The 22,527-nt window shown below is 37.2% G+C and overlaps 4 protein-coding genes across 11 annotated transcripts; 2 read left to right on the forward strand and 2 right to left on the reverse strand.

Annotated features, from left to right (window-relative positions):
- Positions 1-35: 35 nt before the first annotated feature.
- On the reverse strand, positions 36-2,618 carry LOC110371296 (serine/threonine-protein phosphatase 2A activator). 3 transcript variants are annotated; one of them, XM_021327477.3, is made up of 2 exons: positions 2,405-2,618; positions 36-1,748 (listed from the first exon to the last, which is right to left on the reverse strand). In XM_021327477.3, exon 2 carries the CDS (start codon positions 1,746-1,748, stop codon positions 759-761), a length of 990 nt encoding a protein of 329 aa, XP_021183152.1. In that variant the 5' UTR covers positions 2,405-2,618; the 3' UTR covers positions 36-758. The 3 variants fall into 3 exon arrangements, with proteins under 3 accessions (XP_021183152.1, XP_021183160.1, XP_021183169.1); XM_021327485.3 differs by lacking the exon at positions 2,405-2,618 and adding an exon at positions 2,130-2,271; XM_021327494.3 differs by lacking the exon at positions 2,405-2,618 and adding an exon at positions 2,086-2,110.
- LOC110371320 (beta carbonic anhydrase 1) lies at positions 2,248-8,731 on the forward strand. Of its 2 annotated transcripts, XM_064035004.1 has the most exons (6): positions 2,248-2,380; positions 2,672-2,746; positions 6,483-6,567; positions 6,666-6,853; positions 6,944-7,132; positions 7,723-8,731. In XM_064035004.1, the coding sequence occupies exons 1-6, from the start codon at positions 2,288-2,290 to the stop codon at positions 7,930-7,932; spliced, it is 840 nt and encodes a 279-aa protein (XP_063891074.1). In that variant the 5' UTR covers positions 2,248-2,287; the 3' UTR covers positions 7,933-8,731. The 2 variants fall into 2 exon arrangements, with proteins under 2 accessions (XP_063891074.1, XP_063891075.1); XM_064035005.1 differs by lacking the exon at positions 2,672-2,746.
- A 1,774-nt stretch (positions 8,732-10,505) lies between these two features.
- LOC110371664 (HIG1 domain family member 1C) lies at positions 10,506-12,030 on the forward strand. 3 transcript variants are annotated; one of them, XM_021328017.3, is made up of 3 exons: positions 10,506-10,696; positions 11,061-11,161; positions 11,246-12,030. In XM_021328017.3, the coding sequence occupies exons 1-3, from the start codon at positions 10,521-10,523 to the stop codon at positions 11,437-11,439; spliced, it is 471 nt and encodes a 156-aa protein (XP_021183692.2). In that variant the 5' UTR covers positions 10,506-10,520; the 3' UTR covers positions 11,440-12,030. The 3 variants fall into 3 exon arrangements, with proteins under 3 accessions (XP_021183692.2, XP_021183700.1, XP_049698819.1); XM_021328025.3 differs by having other exon boundaries at positions 10,562-10,760; XM_049842862.2 differs by lacking the exon at positions 10,506-10,696 and adding an exon at positions 10,798-10,910.
- On the reverse strand, positions 12,021-22,405 carry LOC110371615 (uncharacterized). 3 transcript variants are annotated; one of them, XM_021327955.3, is made up of 12 exons: positions 22,141-22,405; positions 21,825-22,035; positions 21,604-21,727; positions 20,643-21,469; positions 20,058-20,398; positions 19,847-19,960; positions 19,116-19,758; positions 17,324-17,351; positions 17,164-17,241; positions 16,428-16,540; positions 16,311-16,356; positions 12,021-16,237 (listed from the first exon to the last, which is right to left on the reverse strand). In XM_021327955.3, the coding sequence occupies exons 1-12, from the start codon at positions 22,207-22,209 to the stop codon at positions 12,349-12,351; spliced, it is 6,483 nt and encodes a 2,160-aa protein (XP_021183630.3). In that variant the 5' UTR covers positions 22,210-22,405; the 3' UTR covers positions 12,021-12,348. The 3 variants fall into 3 exon arrangements, with proteins under 3 accessions (XP_021183630.3, XP_021183663.3, XP_021183655.3); XM_021327988.3 differs by having other exon boundaries at positions 20,907-21,469; positions 22,141-22,404; XM_021327980.3 differs by lacking the exon at positions 17,164-17,241 and having other exon boundaries at positions 22,141-22,404.
- Positions 22,406-22,527: the final 122 nt, after the last annotated feature.

The following is a 22,527-nucleotide window of genomic DNA, read 5'->3' on the forward strand; positions in this document are numbered from 1 at the left end:
CCTTTTCTTCAGGGGGCTTGAAATAATACGCCGTATGTTTTTCAAGTAAATATTTATTAAGTGACAAGACATTGTGGTTAAATGCTAAAATTAACGACAGACATCAATAAAATTATATCACATTAACATTATACTTATAACACGCAAAGCAAGAACAATGATATAAATAATGTACGTACAAGTATAATAATGAGACTGGGTCAAAGTACGCACATAAATTGTTATATTGCGAAAACGATTAACAAAATACAAAACCACTATCTACCGAAATCGGAAGTGAGTAAACATAACTTATTGTTGAATTACGTAACATAATAGTAGTTCTTCTAGTCATTCGTAATAACTTAAGAAATATCTACTTTGTGGTATACAGATAAGCAAGCTAAGATATAGTAAGCAAGGAAATAAACTAAATACCGATTTCATGTTTGTCTGATAAGACATGTGACGTCATGACAGGCTTGTACCTCCCGTGCCTGCCCGTTTGTAAGTAATTAAATAACATGTTTCTATCATAAATTGCACAACACATAATACTGGCATTTTTTAATTAGAAAAGCCTAATGGTAGTAGCTGTTAAGTTGGTTGAATACATATAAATAAAACACATTGTACTCCAAGAAACGCTGTCGTCTAATTCTCTTATTCTTTTTGAAATCTCATTCCTGACAGTTCATTCCCAATATTTGCAGTGAGTGCTTTATATTGCCAACCCTTGTTCCTCCCTTCAGTTTCTCAGAATTGTCAGAGCCATTTTTCTAATGGTTGAGAGGGAACCTCCTAATGGGGAGAAGTGAGCCAAACAGCACATGCTGAACTACTGGAAACTTTGCCAAGACTTCTTTCTTGTACATCTTAATGAGACCTTGATTAATTTTAGTCCAAGAGCCAACTGCACTTATACTCCACAGCTGGTTAGAATGCTCTGCAAATGGACCTTTCTTCACTTCTTTAATGTGTTTAATACATGATATGAACATATACTCAGTGTGATATTTTTCAATAATATCATCTTCTAAAAACTTGGCTGGAGGATATATCCTTGGCTGGTCAATTAATTGTGAACTGCCCCAAATGAAGGGTATGAACTGGTAATCATCTAAGCTCCACACACCATGACTGCCAGCCGGCTCCATTCTGTAAGTCTTCTGCAACTTTCTTACTATAGATAAATACTTAGTAAATACTATAAATACAACTGCTACATTATCTTCAGGGGACAAATTGCCCACTTTGAACAAACAACAGAGAAACATAGTGAAAGCCATTTCGTGGCCTGTGCCATAGTCAATCCTTGTAGCATTACCAAAGCTCTCCTCCAAGTAAACCTTGACTTCAGGTATAGCTAAGTGTATCCTAGGATGCAGAGCTTCTTGGAGATATAGGGTACTGTTTGCCTTTAGTTTGGAGAGCCAGGATCTGAAAGCAACATTACCAAACCTTTGTGGCTGCTCAATAGGTGGGAAATCATCTATCATGCGTTCAATCAACTCCAGCATGTTCACTAGTCTCTTCACATTTTCAGAGATCTTGCAGTCTACAGTCAGTGGCTTAGCTTTAATAGCTTCATTGAGTGTTGCTATGAAGCCTGTGTACTCCATGTAAGCTTCTGATTTTTCCCATATTGCCATGTCAGTGATTGTTTTAACTGCTTTCTCAGGTTCCAGAAAGCGATGGTTTTCAGGCAATTCTGGTGGAACATTGACATTTTTTGTAACTCCATCACCAATGGCACTTTCAGTAGTCATCTAAAAAGAGGTTATCAAAAAGTAAATTATATTATCTGGTTACTAGCAATTTAGTTGCTTGAAATCATATTATCAAAGTTTGTAGGAGGCCCATATCTGTCTAATGAGACGTATCTAAACGATTACGATAAATATTGCGGTATGTCCAGATTTGCTAACCAGCAACCAATAAAAAACAATGTCATGTGTACTATCAAACATTGACATGTATGACGGATGACCCACTTTATAGAAGAATCGTTTAAAACTGTCAAAACAATAAAGACTCCATGCCAGATTTCGACCTTATTACATTATTTGATTGTCTCTGCTATAATTTGTATATGGAAGGTCATACATGTTATTGGTTGATACATTGACCCGCTATTATTTTCGCGTTACCTCTGGGAATCGACTCCAATGCGGACACGATAAGCTTCGGTAATGAAGGTCACAGATGTCAATCTCATTCCAACGACATGCAACCTTACTTCTTTATTTTGTATCATTATATTTTAAGCACAGTGGAAAGCTGATGTGAGTGTGTAAATAATATAATCATGGAGAGAATACTACGAGGTATTATGCGATATCGTGTTTTGGATCGTTCAGTTATGGTGAAGCAGTTCCAACAAGTAAAAAGCACGCCGACGGTAAGTAATATAAATGCGACTGACCTTTATATTTTATAAAAAAATGCCACTATGTTGTGATGTCGGATACAAATTACTGTTTTTAAATTATCCACCGAAAAAAAATCTATTGATATTATTTATTTCTGTATTCTTGCTAGCCGATAATTATTAAAGTTTCTGTAGCAAAATGTATTTATCAAAATTATATTTATTTTGACATTTCATTCGACTGACAGCATAAGTGGCAGATTCTGTTAGCTACAGGCTATGCCAACCTGATAAAATTAAGTTGCGTTTAAAATTAAGCAGCACGCAGCACGTAAACGCTACTCGCGAAGTCACGTGACGCTGTTAAGACCAAGCAAAGGAGACCCTGGGGAAGGAGTTAAGCCAGAAACACATTATCAAAACCCGACGCCACCCCACGCCACTTGACGCATGCAAGTACCATTCTGTATACATACTTTTAATACGTTCAGAGACATATACAAAATGCCATGTGATCACATGCGACCCCACGCATTTACATCCAGTCGCGTCAATCGAGCTTAATCGGTGTGCTGCAATGAGAGGGGGAACATCCCACACCACACGATGCTTACGGTTAGTGTCGTCTAGTGGCGGGAAATTTAAATAGTAGAAGTAAACATGAGGTGTGATCTTATCAAACGGGCTAATATTATACCTCAAAGTAATTTTATTGATGTCGGACTCTGAAAGTTCACACATTAAAATTTAATGCGAAATACAATTATATTTTTCTTTAAAAAATTCATCGGATTACTTTGAATGAGGGATTTTGTTTTTCATTTTTTCCTAGCTGATACTTGGAGATGGCGCCGATCTTGGTACGTTACTGGAAGGGACGGAACGTCATAACTTAACAACGTCATATTATTTTGAACTCGTATAACGAAACGTACTTATCAACAACAATTTTATTAAAATAGGGAATAAAAATGGAATAAAAGGAGAAAAAAAGTCAGTCAGGTTGTTATCTGAATGTTTCGAGAGGTTTTGAATTATAATTTTTTCCTTCTTTCCTTGCAAAACGCCGTTTTCGACTGGATACGCGCGGGGTAGCGTATGATCACATGGCATGTTGCATTTGTGTCTTTGAACGCACTAAATGTATCGTAGATATAGAATATAGGTACTCATAGATTGGCTTAGAGAGTGAAAGAGAGCCCGCTCTCTTACGGTACTTTGCTGTTAGGCGCTCCCTAGACGATCAATTAAATTGCGCAATATTACCTATTGTGCAAATTTACTGTGATGAGTATGTGATTGAAGATCGCCCGATGATTTTACCATCAAAAAATAGTTGCACAATATTGTTATTGTAATATTGCACAATGTTATTGATCGTCTAGGGATTGCCTTAGAAAGAGTAAGAGGATGAAGCTGTCACCAGGATTAAACACGCATAGGATACTGAAGCGTTGGGACGCAGGTAACAAGCGCGTTTGTGTTTCGATATTGTCACAGTGAATTATTGTGATAACCTGTGATGGAACACAATAACAATGGTTACCTGTGTAGTACCTGGATGTGTATCTTCCAAGAAGAATATATCCCGGGACCGCTCGTTTCACTAGTAAGTATAGAAGTTGTTTACATCGTTATTTATTCATTTACGACAAAAATGAGCCAGTTTTACGTGAAATGTTGTGAGAAAACTATTTAAATTGCTAGTGTGTACTAACATATAATTAATACATAACATAAATCACATTCACGAGAATATTAAAATAAACGTAGGCTTTGATGGCATAACCCCAATATTGTTAGTTTATTTTGCAACAATAAATTGTCATTTCAGCATATTGCTAGTATAATAAAATAATTTAAAAAACACTTGTAAAATACTGGCACTCATCTCTATTTGATTATAGTGAAAGCGATCCAACCTAGCTGGGAAAAAGCTAGGATGATTATGGTGACTGATACAATGTATAGTTGAATGACATTATTATCAATATACAAAACATTGTCCTCGTACACACTAACGTTTTAGGCGATCCCTAGATCTACACTAATATTGTGCAATTAATCGTTAAAAATCATTGCGCAATCGACAATATTAACCCCTATAAGTCATTAGCCGCGTACCCACCTAGCGCACAGGCTCGCGCGGCAGCCTCGCGAGCCAAATGCCTCGGCTGGTGTGGACGTGCCTCGGCCTGCCTCGGGCGCGCGTTTGCTCGACCGAGCACGGCTCGGCCCCGAGCCATCTGTTGTCGGTAAACTTGACGCGCTCAAAGGTGCCTCAGTGAGCGCTGTGCGTTAGGTGGGGACGGATGTGTTTTGGCTCGCGCGCGAAGCTGCTTCAAGTTTTGTCTCTTGCCGTGTTTGTCTTCTGTTATTTTGATATCATGGGCAGTCAGGAGGAGTCCATTCGCTTAATACAACTGTACAGCACGTACAATGCGCTTTGGGACCCCAAAGATCCAAAATATTTAAACAAAAATTTTTTTCTTGATACGTGACTGTTTTCGTTTCTTTAAACAATAAGCAGCTAGGAAAATAGCTGCAGCTGAAAATACACGACTGTCCATTACGAATACTCTCGGACTTATGATGGCTCAGCCTGCCTCGCGAGGCGGCCTCGTGTAAATTGAACAAAACTACTGAGGCTGCCGAGGGAGCCATCGCTCGCGATCCGGACACCGAGGCTGCCGCGCGAGCCTGTGCGCTAGGTGGGTACGCGGCTATTTGCACAAAACTTTATATATTGCGCAATTTAATAAACCGTCTAGGGAGCGCCTTACATATACATAGAACATTGAATTGACTTCTCGTTTTGCTGTTCACATTGCCAATCTATGGTATATTCTATATCTATGAAATGTATGGTACAGGATAGTACAAAAAACTCGATGTCGTTCCAATACGAAATTCAAAGCACAAGTTCCCTACACCTGTCACCCGCTGGTACAGTCAACTTCAGGTCAGTGGTACCAGTTTTATAGGAAAATCGTACTTATTACTATTAAGTTAAGGTGCATGACAGTTACCACTGATGTGCAGTCTACTGTACTTAGAATTGGTTTCCGCGCAGCGCCATCTTTGGCGACTTAAGAAAGGTCGATTGGCGTGGAGTGGCGTCGGGTTTTGATAATGTGTTCTGGCTTAATTTTTATCGGTAGCTTAGGAATGGATGTTAAAATTATAATAAATAATGGCTATCAATATCAACATGGGCGTCGGGTAAGGGGGTGGTCAAATGACCCCAATTGCATTTACGTTCCTGTTTTCCTACCGTTTATTATCGTGGATAAAGTTAAGATGAAGAACATTTTGCTTAACTTTTATGAATAGAGTAGCAGCTTCGTAGCGAACCAATATTTGGTTATAATTATAATATTTAAGAATTTTAAATATTGATCACTGTTTAACTCATTCGCGCTCCCTGCGCCCTGCCTTCTAATATAACCCTTTTGTCTTCAAACTTCTGTCTTTTGACTATCTTTGTCGTCTATATTCTTATAATAAGACGGATGAGGGTTCCTTCGACTCTCTATCGCTATCTCTCTATAACTTAAGTCAAAGCCGCGCGTTTCGATCGATCAACCTGTTAAACAACCTGCTGGTAGTCTCAGTCCTAGCCCCTGGCAGTCATTTGAACTTATTTGGCTACGAGTAGTCGGAATCCAGAAAATCTGACCACCAGTGTTTTCGTAGTGTATCGGGTTGTCCGGGTGACTGGGTTGTGGCGGTGTGATAGACAGTCGCTCCATGTAAAACACTGGTACTCCTCTGCATCCGGCAGAAAGGCAGATGATGATCTTTTTGAAATGTCGGATAAGGAATCTAATTTGCCCCTCTACCCCCTGACCCAAACCTTAGGACGTACGCCCATGCATAGGTAGGTAACATAATAATTAAATTAACACAGGTTGTTTTTATCTACTCAGCTCGCTAAATTTAATAAATATCCACAGATACCATTTAGCTATAATATTACCTACACAGAAAAAGCGGATAGGTACTTTTTCTAGAATGTTCAGTGCTTATTCATGCAAGCCCTACTTTTTTATGGGAGAGCATTTCCATAAAGCTGGTTCTGCTTGTAGTTTCTGTTGTTAACATCTTCATACTAATATAATTTTCTGCTCAGCCCAAGGCGGTTTTCTACACGTGCATGGACAGTAGAATGATACCGACGAGGTTCACAGAGACAAGCGTAGGCGATATGTTTGTAGGTTCGTAAAAGAGACAAACTTATAAAATTAGAACTGATTCAAGTATATGTATTGCCCTATTAATGTACATATCTACATACATAATGTACATATTTCAGTGCGAAACGCTGGTAACTTGGTTCCTCACTCGAGGCACTTCAAGGATGAGATGACCAGCTGCGAGCCGGCCGCCTTGGAGCTCGGCTGTATAACCTATGATATAAGGCACATTATTGTGTGTGGCCACAGTGACTGTAAAGCGATGAACCTTCTCTATAAGCTAAAGGATGAGAAGGAAACTACAACAGTAAGTTACTATGCTTGCTTTAAATCTGCAAGGTAATCAAATCCTGAAATAAAGCACTGTATCTAAAATGCTTTTGTAATCTTTTTTTAGGAAAAAAGAAGACTGTCTCCTTTAACATCATTCATGTGTAGTTATGCTAAAAGTAGTTTGGACAAATTCCTTAAAATGAACGGTGACTTCACGAAGCCAGTGAAATTTACAGCTGAAACACCACATAGAAAATTTGTGGCGTACATAGACCCAGAGAACAAATTTTGCATAGAGGACAAACTGTCACAGGTAACTCAACCATACATTAACAGCCAGTTTCTTCATCAAAAGTTAAAGCCAAAGTAAAAGTCAAAGTAATGTCTAAAGTTAAAGTATCGGTCAAATTCAATTTTTCTATTAGTTTTGCTGTCACTTTAGCCTTGAAAAAACGTATTTGACCGTTACATTTACTTTATACATTACTTTAACTTTAACTTTTGATGAAGAAACTGGCCGTTAGTCAGCATTGAAGACGAAACGCTCGTGGAAACAGCTAGACGCCACGGCCATTTTTCTCATCACTAACGATTTTTGGATGCGTTAAGTAGTTCCCTTATTGTGAATGCATATCTATGAGAATCAACGGCAGCGACCGAGGCGAAGGAATAGAATTTTAACATATCTTTTTTCGCATAGAATCAAATATCAGCGAATAGAGTGCAACCGCTGGAAACCAGTCATCCGCATTCTCCCTTTCCTCGCCACTTCCAATTTGAGAGAAACCCTAATTTTTATATAACTAATATATGTAAATATTTATTAAAAATATAGATCAAAATAACTTAGAAGGCTTCGATGGTGTGTATGGTGGTAATAATTTGGTGGTTTAATAATTTCAGGTAAATACCCTGCAACAATTATCAAATATCGCGTCCTACGGAATGCTGAAGAAGCGTTTGGAGAAGTACGACCTTCACATTCATGCTCTCTGGTTCGATATCTACACGGGCGACATTTTCTACTTCAGTAGGAGAGCCAAGCGTTTTGTGATAATCGACGAGTCATCTTACGAGGAACTAGCAGCTGAAGTCAGAAGATATTACTCATAGTATTTTCTTAAACTTTAATAGATTCATTCTGATTGACTTTTAAAATAGCTGGCATGCCACCAACAATCATCAAAACCTAAGCTATTTTTGATGAATCCGAACGCAATGGGATGTCGGTCATGGAGAGCAAGCTTAATAAGAGGGTAGCTATAGAATGGTATGGTTAAAATATTGTATGCCTCACATTTCAAAGTAAACAGTTGTTTAAAGAAAAATGGACGTTTATGCTGTCGTGAACTTGGGCCTAAGTTGGTGACCGCTGATTTGAACTACGTCAGTCGTGAGTTCAGACGTACGTTACCTAGGGTACGCAAATAGATTCAATCCGAGGAGAACGTCAGAGTTTCAAATAAGAGGTCAGTGCGTCATTAGACAATGACGATAACATACGTCACGCAAGATGAATGAATGATGAATCGTGTCTGCTGAGAAGTTATGAAATAGTTAAACGCAACACTATCAGTACGTTCCTATAAAGTGCCTTCTAAAATTGGATTTCAGACTAAAAGTTCGGCGCTTTTTGTGTTGGCGTAACGTGTCTCTCAATAAACTAATGCATTCTATACAATATTCCATAAATTGTGTACCTGCAATCTGCATACTTAGTGGAATTAAATCGGATCACACACACATTTCATAGTTAATTAAATGTGATGTCTCACTTAGCTTTTAATTTATTTTTGATACATTTATACGTATTTATAAGTATTTGTTAAATAATTATTATGGTCGTGTTATTTTTGTCAATTTGCTTGCCTTATTCATTGGGACCAAAAATATAGATTTTGTATTGTCTTCAGTTTTTTTTTCTTTTCTAATAACCCAGTCTCTCTCCCTTTTACCAACTAATCTTGAGGTCGGCTTCCAGTCTCTCAGGATGCAGCTGAGTACCAGTTTTCCATGGAGCGACTGCCTATCTGACCTCTTCTACCCAGACACCTGGGCAATCTGAAATACTTTTTGGTATGACTGGATGTCAGACTCTCTGAATGCCTAGTGGGAATCTTGCAAGTTAAATTTCTCGATACGTAAATTATCATATAACTTAATTACGTACTATTAATTTTAGAACTGTTTTTTAATAAAGGCTATCGTCGGCAATTGGTCGTGTGATAAACGATCTTGCTCATAAATATATAATAGTAAACGTTATAAGCAGGCAAAATGAATGAAGATGTACCTAATATTTGAGTCATGAAATGTATACGGCTCGTGATTTCAGCAGAGTTATACTTACGTATCGAGAACGTTAGCTTACAAAACTCGGAATCAGCACTCTCACCCCCGGACCCTAGGTACCTGACGACTGCCAAAGATGTTCAAATGAAAGCCAGGACTCAACAATTTAACATGCCTCCCAGTGCCGGATTTATATTTTAAGGAGAGTAGGCTTCTTTATTTCCGCCGCCCCATGTACAAACCTTACAGAGAATAATTTTCCATTTGTAGTAAATTCGGCCAAGGGGACCTTATGATAAAACCAGTGGACGTGTTTGACTTTCATCTTCTGAAATCTTCGGCCCCTAGGCCGAGGCCTATTCATAAATTCAGGACTGAGGCCTGCCGAAATACGGAGGAACTCGTGACCATGACAAGATGACCCATCCAAGAACCGACCGCGCCATGCGTTGCTCATCCTTTATGATCCGTTCGGCTGTTATGGTCATGGGTTCTTCATGAGAGTAAATATTAGCAATAATGTTTGAATACCGAATTATGATTTTTTCGCACTCATAAAAATACTGAAAACTACGATTCCAATATGAAAGTGCAAGTAGCTTAGGTACCTAAATATTTAAGGGGCTCCCTTACAAAAAACCTGATTTTAAGGTACGGAACTCTACATGCGCAAGTCTGACTCACAGTTGGCCGGGTATTTTTTATACCTATAGTATCTAGACGTAACAAAATACTCGGCCAAGTATTTCTAACCTATTTGCCATGACCTTATTTAGTAGAAGCCAGAAGCAATGGAATTTATACCATTTACACGTGCTTATAAAATTAAAATTATCTGAGCGGTACCTACCTACATATCTAATATCTATGTAGTTTTACAATGTATTTATACATGCCAATTTTCTTTACGAAGTTAATTTGAATGAAAGTTATAGAGAAATTGATTATTTCTGGATAGATTTTCTCTGTACCTTGAATATGTATGATTTGGGATCCCAATATTAAGCGTTAAATTAAGAAATCACCAAGACATCTTGTGGTCATTTATTATTTCTAAACTAGCGTTTCCCGCGGATTTACCCGCGTCGGGTATAGTTTAGCTTTTAAACAGAGCAATAATCTATCAAATCTTTTTTATCGATATAGTTATGGATTAAATGGATTAGAGTAAAGATTAAACTTTTTATCTGCCGTCGTTCAGAAATGGAAAGATTGGCTACGTTCCGCTTGCTCCTTTACGACAAAGATCCGATGACAGCTCTATTAAATAAACAGCTACAAAATTAATGCTACGTAATTAAATTGTATGATAATTAACGCATCGAGAGAGTTAACTTGTGCAAATCTCACACTAGGCACTAAGCGCTAAAAATCTCACGCGGAACGCAGCCATTGTCACAACGAACGGGATGAAGTTTGACATTGACACTTTGACAGCCGTGACCTTCAGAAGTTTGACGGATTACGCGGTATCTACTTCAAGGGAGCTAAGGGAAATTTTTCAGACTACGTCACAAAAATTGATGTTTTCTTCCCTTTCCGTTGATGGATACTGGTTGAGACAGAAACACGTTGGTTGTGAAAGGTACAGAAACAGGAGAATTCTCTTTCAAGTTTCAATAGTAGAAGCAGCAGCTGTCACGCTGTGTGTAAGTGTCCCCTGTGTAATTGTGATGCAAAAGTTTGAAGTTATATAATTTTGTTAGTGGAATATTAGCAAAATACAAACGTCCTAACCTATCAATACAGATGTGTGACCTTTGAAATATAAAATATAATAATTCGTGGTATCTATCTAGGTACCCAGTGATCTTTATAAGAACATATTGATGTATCTTGATTTTAATTAACAAGATACAAAATTAAGACTACTGTATACCATTTAATTAACTAAATAATGAAAATTACCCGTAATCAGTCAGCTGAAGGTATTTTGTGCTTATTTTCAGGATCAAAATGTCAAACCCAAAAGCTGTATTCGAGTATAGAGATGAATCTCAAGCAGACAGACTTGCACGAAAGTCAAAAGATTCACCATTTATGATCATAGGTAAGAATAGTTAATTATTATCTTTATCAATCATGAAAATACAAAATTATAAGTGTTCATAGTGCTGAAATCATTATTTTTCAGGTATTCTGGGATTAATAGGTGTGTGTGGGTTTGGAGCATATAAGTACAAGACCAAGGGTAAAATGAGCACCAGTGTGTTTCTGATGCAGCTCCGAGTGGCAGCCCAAGGCACCGTGGTGTCAGCACTAACTATAGGACTGGCATATACACTAGTAAAGGAGCATCTACTAAAGGATGATAAGAAGAAAGAATAACTATAATAGCAAAATTAATATTTTAGCAAAAATTTCATTTGGGAAACTTTTAACTTTCAGATAATACTTATTTGATCAGAAATCTCATTTTAATCTCAAATCTCAAATGTATAAATGCATAAGTTTCCCTTGCTAGTATAGTTTAGGAGCTAATTATGTTCTGTGATCATTTAGCAGGTATTATTTAAATTTACGTAAAAATGTGTTATTTATTGGTTAAGTTATTGCATAGTGAATAGCACCCATTGTTCTTAATTTGTAGTGTGTTGGATCTCTGTCAAAAAGCACTCGTCTTTCTGTCAGCCATCCAACAATTAGCACTGCAAGTCACAAGTTTTATAACAAAGACCTATGACATAGTTCTGTTAATATACATAATACCAAAGGTATTAAAATCTATTAAACAATAGTGTTCATAAATCTCGAATATAATAATTAACTTTTGGAATCTGTATAAAGATCTTACTATATTATGTGAATATCAGAAATGCTGTTATTGTATGTGGAAACAATATAAAAATAATGTTGTGGTGACCCAAGCTGCTTATTTACTTAAAGTGAAATAAATAAAAATAACTTGATTAAATTTAACTCATTGATTTATTGAAAATATTGATACTGGAAATTTGTATTAACGTAAGAGACTATAATGAGTAGTTACATATTGCTGGCCTCAGAATTTCTTGCTGTTTGGTGCATATTTAAAATAAAGTATGATGTCCTTAAGACTGTAAAATTTCTTATTTTTGCTCTCCTGGAAACTTTGGTTTTCTCCCATATATTAGTACAAATTTCCAGAATTGATACACATAAAGTTCAAATAACATCATTACAGTAATACATAAATATTTTTCTAACTAATAATTATTTTTCATATAAATAAACATATCACAAACCAACAATTTACGTTTAATCACTCTTACTACAGTCAGAACTCTTTTTCATTCTCAGACTGAAGTTGGGAATGGTCAAGTCATCCTTATCAGATGTGGAATGGTTTTTCATGGAATTTGACGTCATTTTGACCGACGACAGGTCATCAGCGTTACTGAACAAGCCGTTAGACACGTTCGAGCTGGAGCTCGAGTGGTACGTCACAGATTTGAATAGCTGCACTGGGGTGGATGTGCGTGCCCGGTTAGTGCCGCTCGGTGCACTGTCTGCCGAGCGGTCGTGAATTACTTGCGATGTGTCTTTCATTTCTTCGGGCATCTTTGTTTCGAACATGGACACAAATTCTTCTTGAGTATCATGTGCATTTGATTTATTTGTGAATGTTATTTTCTTGGCAAGTTCATTTCTTAAAAATTCTTTGACAGTCATAGAATTACATAGGGTGGTTTGCTGTTCGGCACTTTTGGAGTTGTCAAGGGTATTCTTATGCTGCACGCCTTTAGTTACATGAGCTACGGATGAAACAGAATCGGTAACTAGAACTGGTACATCCTGATTAAAACTTTTAATTTTGAATTGAGATAAGCTAGAACTTGAAGTATTGGAAGATGACGATAAAGCTAATCGTTCCTTCGTCTTCTTCAGTGTAGACGATGCCCAACCCATACCCAGTTTTTTAAAAGCGTTTTCTAGGTCTGGATTTGAAGACATACTCATGGTATCAGATGTTTCGCCAATATTCTCCTTATTGCGGAAAACATGAGATCTCTTTCTATCTCTACGTACTTTCGATAAAGCTAACATAGACAAAGTCGACTCTGAAGATACAGTGGTAGAGTTAACATTAGATGCCGTGTCAAACTTAAATGGTTCAGTTATGATATTTCGTTTCAAAAGTTCTGCTATTACGTCTGGCAAACTACCGTCAGAATGTAGAGAACTCATGTCATCGTTATTGATATCCTCTCTATGTAACTCATCCAGGTTGGAACCCTCATCTGGGGGTTCCATGTTGTATTGTTTAGCATATTCTTGAATGCTAATAAAAGGCTCCAACATTATCTCATTAAAATGTTTTAGATCTATCATTTGAAATTTAGATTCGTCTGACGACTCTGATGACAATTTATACTTGTTAGTAAAAATGGAATTTGTTTGAAGTAAGTCAGGGTTTACATTAGATTCATTTCGAGATTTACGCTGCTTGACATTCTCTTTTTCAATCACATTATCCCTAGGAGATGACCTGTTCGAGTTGAAGGAAGAATCCTTAAGATCGTTGCGTGCAGACTGATTTTTGAGTTTCATACTCATAGGAGAATCTACTTCAATTACCGTGGAAAGTTCATGCGGGATTACGTATTCTTGACCATGTTTAAAACTAACTCGAGATAAAGCTGGTGGTGGTTTTGGTCTACTTTTGATCGTCATTTCTGCTGTAGTTGCCGACAAATGCAGGGGCGAATCTAGTTTGTCAGCAGACTTCGGACGCGACGGTATGTTTGAGTCGGATAATTCTAATGATGGTTTGGGAATATCTGGCAAGACAGTAATGTACCCTGATTGCAGTATTTCGTTTGCGACTTTGTAATTTTCATTAGGAAATTGCTCAGGTGATTTTTCCAATATTTGCGGAATATCGTTAGATTCTAATGGAGCCAACGCTTCCTCTTCGTATTTGTGATCCGAATGAGAGTCCGTTGATTCGGCAGATGATATTTGACTATAAACCAGCGATTTATTTTTCCGTACTTCCTGTAGTACTTTAGCTAGATTTGACAGGCGTTTCGTACACTTTTCGGTTAAGTCTGCGATCTTTTCCATGTTATGCAATTTGTCTTCTGCTAATTTCATAAAATGACTGTCTGTGTTAACGTCTTTATTTTGCGACGTCTGAGTAGACATACTTACGGGAACATCACATTTTAAATCACCGACTGTCCCTGAAGCGACCGTCGACTCGGTGGCAGTTGCTCTATGTAGAGGTAATTGTTGGCTACTGCGACCCTTCACATCTGGATTATTGTACTCTAAGTCAGGAGAAACTACATCAGCAGTTCCCGATCTGTTACTGCGACAGTTAACAGTTGCAGTGGAATTTTTGGTTGTAGATAAGGAATCGTTGCATTTAGAATATGGCTCGGTGCTATAAACCTGCCTTGGCGTTGGCGAACTTTTGCAGCGTGTTTTTCTAGATGTGCTACATCCGTACACTCGAGTTTTGACGTTTCCAACAGCATATAGTTGCGGTTGGAAGTGTCTTGGCTTTCGCTCAGAAGTCCTATTTACCTTTAGCAATTGTTTGGATATATTCAAAGATTTCACTTTATGTACAGGTTTTTTGCGACATGTTCGGGAGGAAGAGTATCTGAGACTGTTTTTGCTATTACCTAGTGAATAAATAAAAGAGCCCTGTTTGTAATTTTTTGTTAGTTCCTCTTCCATGATTTGTTGTTTCAGTAAGGATTTTATTTGTTCTAACGATATGGTACTTAATAAGGAGGTTTTTCTCTCATCAACATTAAATGGGACATTAATAATTGAGCTGCCAGGAGTACCCACTGAACTGCATTCCTGATCTGCCACTTCAACTGCTTTCAGGCCTTCTCTGTTTAAAGCCAGTAATTTATTTACGTAGTCTTTAATTATTGGATTTATACTGGGATCAGATTTTTTGTCGCGATTTGTACTTGCAGATTTATATCTATTCTTTAAATTCAAATTCAATCCCATGTTTCGTGATGAGCGAATACTTTCTATAGACTGTTTTTGATTTCTGTAGCAATGTCTTTTAATAGATTCAGCATGTCTACGCTTGTGATGCGAGCATTTCGGTTTGATGGTTCTCTCAACGTTGCTGGACACTGTGCTGGGTACATTTCTGTCACGTGAAATGTCCTGCGTTTCGGTTCGTACATCGAGAGCATTATGGCCCGTATTAGGTATTGCTTCCTTCTTACTTTCATTCTGTCTGCGATATATCGGTACTTTACTCAGTGTCACTTTTCTTGCCAGCAGACATTTTCTGCAACTACAGCCTGCATATTCTTCACAGTATTCGTTTGCTGTCACTTCAATTCTTTGTATTGGATCGTATACTTCGCTGTCAATGATGTCGCTGCCACATTTTTGTCGGAAGAATTTAGGTAATATCATTTCTGGTGGGCTCATGTAAGCAGTGGAGCTGGAGGAGCTCATATGGAAGAATACGGGTCTGTGGAGTGGCGAGCTCGGAGTAGTTTGAGTGTATGTGGTTGTGGCAGTTTTTGGGGCCTGTGATGTTTTCGTTTCAGCTATGTGGATATGCACCCCTTTGTCGGACACATCTTTATTTACTGAATTAGATTGTATAAGTACTAAATCATCAACTTGTCCAGTATTAGCCCCATTTTGAACATTTCCATTCTGATCAGGCACATCACCACACAATTCTTGAGGTGGAATAACAAAAGACTGCTTATGAGTATCACTTCTATACCCTAGAACTTCTCGTAAATCCTCATCTGAACTTACTTGCACATTATTCCCACCAGACTTTGGTCTGGGGTTATTCTGTACATCATTGTTACTATCTTCGTCATTGTTTTTACTGTTTTCATTTTGTTTATTATGATTTATCGCTGTTTTCATGTCAATATTTTTTTCTAGTGGAGTTCCATCTTTCTTTCGAAGTTGTATAACCACTTCGTAAGTATTATTATTAAGGAATCCAGTAGCACCTATGTAAAATTTCCCTGCCTCGTGTCCACTTTCATCAACTAACTTAATAAACCCACCTTCAGAAGTGCTGCCCTTGTCGTTGGTGGCTGTAATGTATGAAGACGTCGACGGCGCGGTGGAAGCCTGCGCAGGAGGCTTGCTCACGTTTTTGGTAGCACTGGGGCACTTACCCTCGGTAGTTGTCCTAAAATAATGAAAATTTTATTTAACTTCTCTTAAAATTAAAAAAAGGTAAACATATTTTTTTATGTATTTACCCTGCTGTCAAAAGACCATCAGCAGTTTCCCAATGCGCAGCAGAACCTAAAAATAAAATAACATTAAATATCATCAAGTGATATAAAAATATAAGTTAAGGAAGAAGCAATACAGACTTTTTTCACTGGGGTGTGGTTGCTTGCAGTGACAAGTACGCATGTGAGCATTCTCGGATTGCGTTTCCCCAACCTTTTCACGGTCGTTGAAGTACATGGAGGCAATGTTGTCCCTGTGAAATTCAACACAAATATTTAGATGACTCCACAACGCGAAGAATCTCATTAAGGTTCGTAGCACTCATAGCATCTGTAAATGGATAGCCTGTATATAGACTCGAATCTTTTAGTAGGTATAAAATGTATGGAACTCTCTACTGTTCTTTATCACATTCTAATCGGAATTGTAATTGCCTCTGAACAAATACATGTTACGATATAGTTACGATTTGTTAAAAAGTTGATATGTGTTGTACAACTATAAAACGACAGTGCTCTCATTACACATAAGAGAGAATTATCTTGTCTACGAAATATACATAACTTATATGATCATCACACTAAGGTAATCTGCTAATATTGTAATTTTTCAAATAACACTTCTCACTTCCGGATATGATACTTAGCTAGTCGCGTTTAATGGTGAACGCAGACCTATTAGAATTGAACACACTGAATGAATCAAATATTAGAATGCTTTACATTATGGAATCATATGAAACCTCGCACAGTTTCACGCAGCGAATCGATTGAATCGGACAAATTCGGATGACGTCATTATATTCGAAGCCGCTGAGACGATAACGTTCGGCTCGTATAGATATGCGTTCATCATAAAAACATATAAACAAATTACCACCAGGGTTTGCGAGGAGTGGTGGAGTGCCACATCTCAACATTAGTAGTGCAACAACTCATCATGTTGTAGGACGCCCTGTAGAACGATAGGAAATCGTAAGAAAGATATGGAGGGGGAAAGGGATCATTGGGAATTTTATGAAGAAAAAAGAACTCACCCTTGTTCTTCAACCATTTTGTAGACACCTGAAACAAAAATATAGTAAATTGTAACTTACATCTAACTGAAACCCTTGATTTATTATATCCTTTTCATTTGTAAAAAAAAAACATTAAACTGGATTGAGAAGATTACTGCAACTAACAGAACATCCTTAATCCTTAGAACTGATAATACACTCTTTTGCAAAAAAAACGGGCACCTATGCGAAATCTTAGTTTTAAGGACTTTACGTGTATTTCAAAGGGTTTTTATGATTGTAGTATGTTTCTAGCATCAAAAGAGTTAACCAAGTATGCGTGAGAGTGTATTCTAAATTTGAATTTTGTACAATTGCTAAGAAATTGGTTAAACCTTGTTTTGGACTAATTGCTGGCAGAAAGTTAGTCGGTGTTTTGAAAAGTTTTTGCAGTGATTTTCAGGAAAATGATAATGCAGTTTTAATTAATGATTAATGTACTTTTTTGTTTGATCAAAACCTTTTTGAAAAACTATGCGTATTTGATAAAATTTTCACCTGCTCTAAATGGGCTATACTGATGAATGATGGCAATGTTAAGAGTTTCGGTATTTTAGTGTAAAGCGTTCTATTGTTTACATATTTTACCCACGTGTTTTAAAATATCCCTTTCTCATAAATAAACACTATTTAGAGGAGTATCAGTACTTTGAGCTGCGACAAAACCAATTTAAAGTAAGCAGTGCCGACAACAACTCGTCTCCTATCAGATATTGACATTTTTAAAAGTCTTGAAATTCTACAAAATACAGAAAGTAGCGCATATACTGTGAGCACGAGGTCTTAAGGTCTCGTAATCACTGATTTTTAAACAACCTCGTCTCTTGGGAAACTCCGTAGACCTCTGAAGATCTATGAGTCTTAGCGTTCAAATAGCGTGTTTTCATCCCACGGACATTTTATTAAATAAAGTTGCCTGCATCGAGATTTTCTGGCATCTGCAGCACTTTCCTGCTTAAATCATAACAATAATTGACTATCTGCTCATTTCTTAAGAAACATACGTTTGGCCAATAATTTTGAATTCTTGACTCCCTTTCAGCTTAATCACCGTTTAGTAACCCGGTACCTATGGAGTTATCGAGAGCTTCAACGCGGCAATAATTTGATTTTTTAGATAGCTTTAACCCTCCTCATAATTTTTCATGTGGTTAATTTTAACATTTATCACAAAATTTGGTATTTTTTAAATGTCACAGTCCGATAGTAGACGAGTTGTGATCGGCACTGCTTACTTTAAATTGGTTTTGTCGCAGCTCAAAGTACTGATACTCCTCTAAATAGTGTTTATTTATGAGAAAGGGATATTTTAAAACACGTGAATACAATATCTAAACAATAGAACGCTTTACACTAAAATACCGAAACTCTTAACATTGCCATCATTCATCAGTAAAGCCCATTTAGAGCAGGTGAAAATTTTATCAAATACGCATAGGTTTTCAAAAAGGTTTTGATCAAACAAAAAAGTACATTAATCATTAGTTAAAACTGCATTATCATATTCCTGAAAATCACTGCAAAAACTTTTCAAAACACCGACGAACTTTCTACCAGCAATTAGTCCAAAACAAGGTTTAACCAATTTCTTAGCAATCGTACAAAATTCAAATTTAGAATACACTCTCACGCATGCTTCGTTAACTCTTTTGATGCTAGAAACATACTACAATCATAAAAACCCTTTGAAATACACGTAAAGTCCTTAAAACTAAGATTTCGCATAGGTGCCCGTTTTTTTTGCAAAAGAGTTTATTAAATGAATCTTTACCTTCGTTGAGATGTTCGAATGAGACTGCATTATCAGCACTCTTGCTATATGACCGCACATGTGCCGATTGCTTTGCTTGAGGCTCTATTCCGTCTTCGCCGGCCAGCTTCTTCTGACCCTTTTCAATACAAGTCAATGATTTAGCTATCTCATTTAAAAGTTTGGTCTGTCTTTTCGTTTTTTTCTCAGTTTTTGAATCTAGTACTTTGTAGATAATAATTCTTTCAGCAGCTGAAAGATTCTGATTGATCTCTTTGGCACTTTTATGTTTTGTATTTGGGCCAATTTTCAGATTCTCAATGGAACTTGCTTCTGAGGTAACAGAACAGGTATCGGAAGACTCAGTGGCTGCTTTATCTATTATGACAGTTTCAACCACTTTTTTAGTAGGTCTGTCCTGGATATCTTTAGTCGGCGGTGTGTGCTTATGGCGTGACCTGTATTCGTGGTAGCTGTCAACCTTGCTGAACTTTACACTGTTGCCAGACTTCCCCTGTCTGACTGTGTTAGGTATAGCGTGGATGGCGAGGTTGCCGTCGCTCTCCGGCACAGGCATCCAAGAGTATTGGAAGTCTCTGCTATCAAAGTTCTCATCTGTCTCAAGTCTTGACGGAGACCGGGATTGGTTTTTTAATTGGTTTTTCTGAAAATAAATGGCATATGGATATTTATCAATTTGTCTGATAAATGAATTATTTAATGAAAATATTAATTATTAGTGAAATATTTACCGAACAGTTATGTTTTCTACATTCTTTTTCTATTTTCTTGTATTCTTGTTGCATCTTTTGCTGGCGACTTTCTTCTTGCATTAGCTGTCGTCGCTCATCCATGTACGCACTTTTCTAAAATGGAGGTAATAAATTGGTAAATACGTAAAGTACATAAAACAAACACATAAAGTTTGATACTTATTAGTTAGATGATGAAAGTTTTACTTACAATGCTTTTACTAGACTTGTCTTTAGGCAAACTATTTAAGAAATTTATAGTGTCCTTATACTCCTTTTCAACATTTTGTTTGGTGACTGCAACTTTACTTCTCATGTCTTGGACTTTCTTAAGAGAATCCTTGTCCTTGACACCAAGGGCCGACACCTGCCTCATGGCTTGGGAATAAGCATCCTCCTCGTGCTGTGGGTCTCTAATTACCAACTTATCTTCTCCATAGGGCAAGTCTCGAGTGTCTCTGGTAGAGTGGTTGTACATCATAACAGAGCTCTTCCTGTGGAACCCAACCTCTGATGTATTCTTAACTTTGTCATTGGACACTTTTCCTGAAACTGTAAATTGCATATTTTATGTTTGTTTGAGACACTTATTTTAAAAATCATAGGCTTTATGTGTTTGATTACAAGAATAAAACTTGATTAGTACATAATGTGATATTTACAATGGACAATGTCACAAGAATACATGAGCAAATATTGTGATCAGAATGCAATCAAATCTAATGATAGATGTATAGTGACCCAACTCCAATGGTTTGCTAAGCCACTATTACGTATTTAGTTGACAATTGCTTACAAATTCGTGAAGCAACTTTAGTCCTTCTAAACGGGCTGGTTCCTCTCAAGACTGGGCTAGGTAGTATATCAGCCTGGCGCACAGGTCTTGTGGAACTAAAGATCTTGTTTAATTGACAATTAGTTACATTATTAAACTGACTAGTGTGTGCACGAGAATTATCATTAACATGGTTAGGACACAATTTATAGTTTTTTTCAGCTCTCCAAGTGGGCACTGGAATAACTTGTTCATCAAGCACTTGGCAAACAGAAAAAGGACTACCTTCCGGTTTAGATGATCTTGTGCGTTGGATAGTTTGCTTCAAGCTTTGCATATCTTCTAGAGACTTTTTGCTGACAGTTGTTGGCTCATTTTCCCGTAAACGCAGCTTCCTGTTCTGAAGGTATTCAGAGACTATTGTGAGAGAAGGCCGTCCTAGCTCCCTTTCTTTACTTTCATGGGAATGCTGGCCTCGTAAGCTTGCTGGCATCTCCTTACTGAGGGCGAACAGATCTAACCTTCTGTTCTTGTCAGGTTTGCCTCCCACGTATTCATCTGAATCTTTAGGCGTGTCTTTGTCGGTAGGAAGTGACAATGCTGGCACAGCTGGCTCCCACTCGTGTGGCATGCTCTCCATGTCCCACTGGGTAGCCATGTCAGCAGTCTTTATAGACTCTACTTCATTATTATTTTTCTCTACATCCTTATTAGTCTCCTTTGCAAGCTCTGAAGAACCAGCAGGTTTTTCTGTGGAGTCATCGGACACTTTTAAATTTGCAGGTTTGGATAAAACTTTGTGAGCTACTGTTGATGACTTTTCTCGACTTATTTCATTAGCTACCTCCCTGTAATAAAGATTTGCCATAAGTAAGTATAATGTACACAAGATCAAAGTTGTAAAACTTTTAGAGAAAAATCTTATCACTGCATTTCAAATCTATATTCATAATATTTATTTAGTGTAATTGAGCCTTCTTACCTTGCTTGTAGTTTTCTGTCTAGTAGTTTTTTCTGTTGATCTAATTTTTCCTGTTTTTTCCTTCTTAGTTCAGCTACAGCTTCTTTACCACGCACCTTAGACAAGTCTGTCTTTATTACTTCATCTAGTAACAAATGTTTCTATTGTAGTAAAACAACTTTTAAAATATAACTTGTGCATTCAAAAAGTAAAACAATAAATACAAGTACATGTCCACACACCTTGTTGTGCTAATTCGGAAGCACTGTGGTGACCCGCGCCGACGTTGTCCAAGCCTCTCGCATACAGCACCTCTAGATGCTTCACCAGTCGCTCTTGACATTCGAAATACTCCTTCTGTTTCTTTGCGTCGAGATCAACGACCTGTCTTAACTTTTCAACCTTGGCGCGCTGTCGTATTTTCTTAGCAATATCTTTAGATTGCTCTCGAACCTAAAAATTCACTCGTATAGCATCCTTTATCGGTACTTGGCCAATTTTTTGTAGTAATAAATTAATAAATAAATCATAAAATAACAATCATATCAAAATTCAAACCTGTTGAAGTCTCAGCTTTCTTCGTCGTAGAAATTCATTTGTTTTTATAGCTTCGGCTTCCGAAGTCATCTTGACATAAATAAGTTTTTATTTACATAACTTTACAAAACCGATTTATGAAATAGTTTGTATAACTTATCCACAACTAAAATAGGTAATAAAATATACTGTACAGTTCAGAAAATTCAATAAATTACAATTACAACAAACTTAATAATCAATTCGTTCAAATCTAACAAATGTCAACCAACGTATTTGATGACATTCACATCCAGTGACAGATAGCATCTATCAGGATAAGATAATCTGTGGTTGTTGGTTTTTGAAGACACTGAGACAAAGATATTAGCTATACATTTGTTTCTAGACTGGCTGTGTAGCAAAAAA

The sequence above is a fragment of the Helicoverpa armigera genome, chromosome 5 (assembly GCF_030705265.1).
Source record: "Helicoverpa armigera isolate CAAS_96S chromosome 5, ASM3070526v1, whole genome shotgun sequence".
NCBI classification, from domain to species: Eukaryota; Metazoa; Arthropoda; class Insecta; order Lepidoptera; family Noctuidae; genus Helicoverpa; species Helicoverpa armigera.

Coding starts and splice junctions, on each gene's coding strand:
- LOC110371320 (XM_064035004.1), top strand. CDS start 2,288: ATGGAGAGAATACTACGAGGTATTATGCGATATCGTGTTTTGGATCGT. Junction 2,381..2,671: donor AAGTAAAAAGCACGCCGACG/GTAAGTAATATA, acceptor AAAATTAAGCAG/CACGCAGCACGTAAACGCTA. Junction 6,568..6,665: donor CGTAGGCGATATGTTTGTAG/GTTCGTAAAAGA, acceptor TACATATTTCAG/TGCGAAACGCTGGTAACTTG.
- LOC110371615 (XM_021327955.3), bottom strand. CDS start 22,209: ATGACTTCGGAAGCCGAAGCTATAAAAACAAATGAATTTCTACGACGA. Junction 19,759..19,846: donor GTAGAAAACATAACTGTTCG/GTAAATATTTCA, acceptor ATTTATTTTCAG/AAAAACCAATTAAAAAACCA. Junction 16,541..17,163: donor ACTCCTCGCAAACCCTGGTG/GTAATTTGTTTA, acceptor TGAATTTCACAG/GGACAACATTGCCTCCATGT.
- LOC110371664 (XM_021328017.3), top strand. CDS start 10,521: ATGAAGTTTGACATTGACACTTTGACAGCCGTGACCTTCAGAAGTTTG. Junction 10,697..11,060: donor AAACACGTTGGTTGTGAAAG/GTACAGAAACAG, acceptor GCTTATTTTCAG/GATCAAAATGTCAAACCCAA. Junction 11,162..11,245: donor TTCACCATTTATGATCATAG/GTAAGAATAGTT, acceptor ATTATTTTTCAG/GTATTCTGGGATTAATAGGT.
- LOC110371296 (XM_021327477.3), bottom strand. CDS start 1,748: ATGACTACTGAAAGTGCCATTGGTGATGGAGTTACAAAAAATGTCAAT.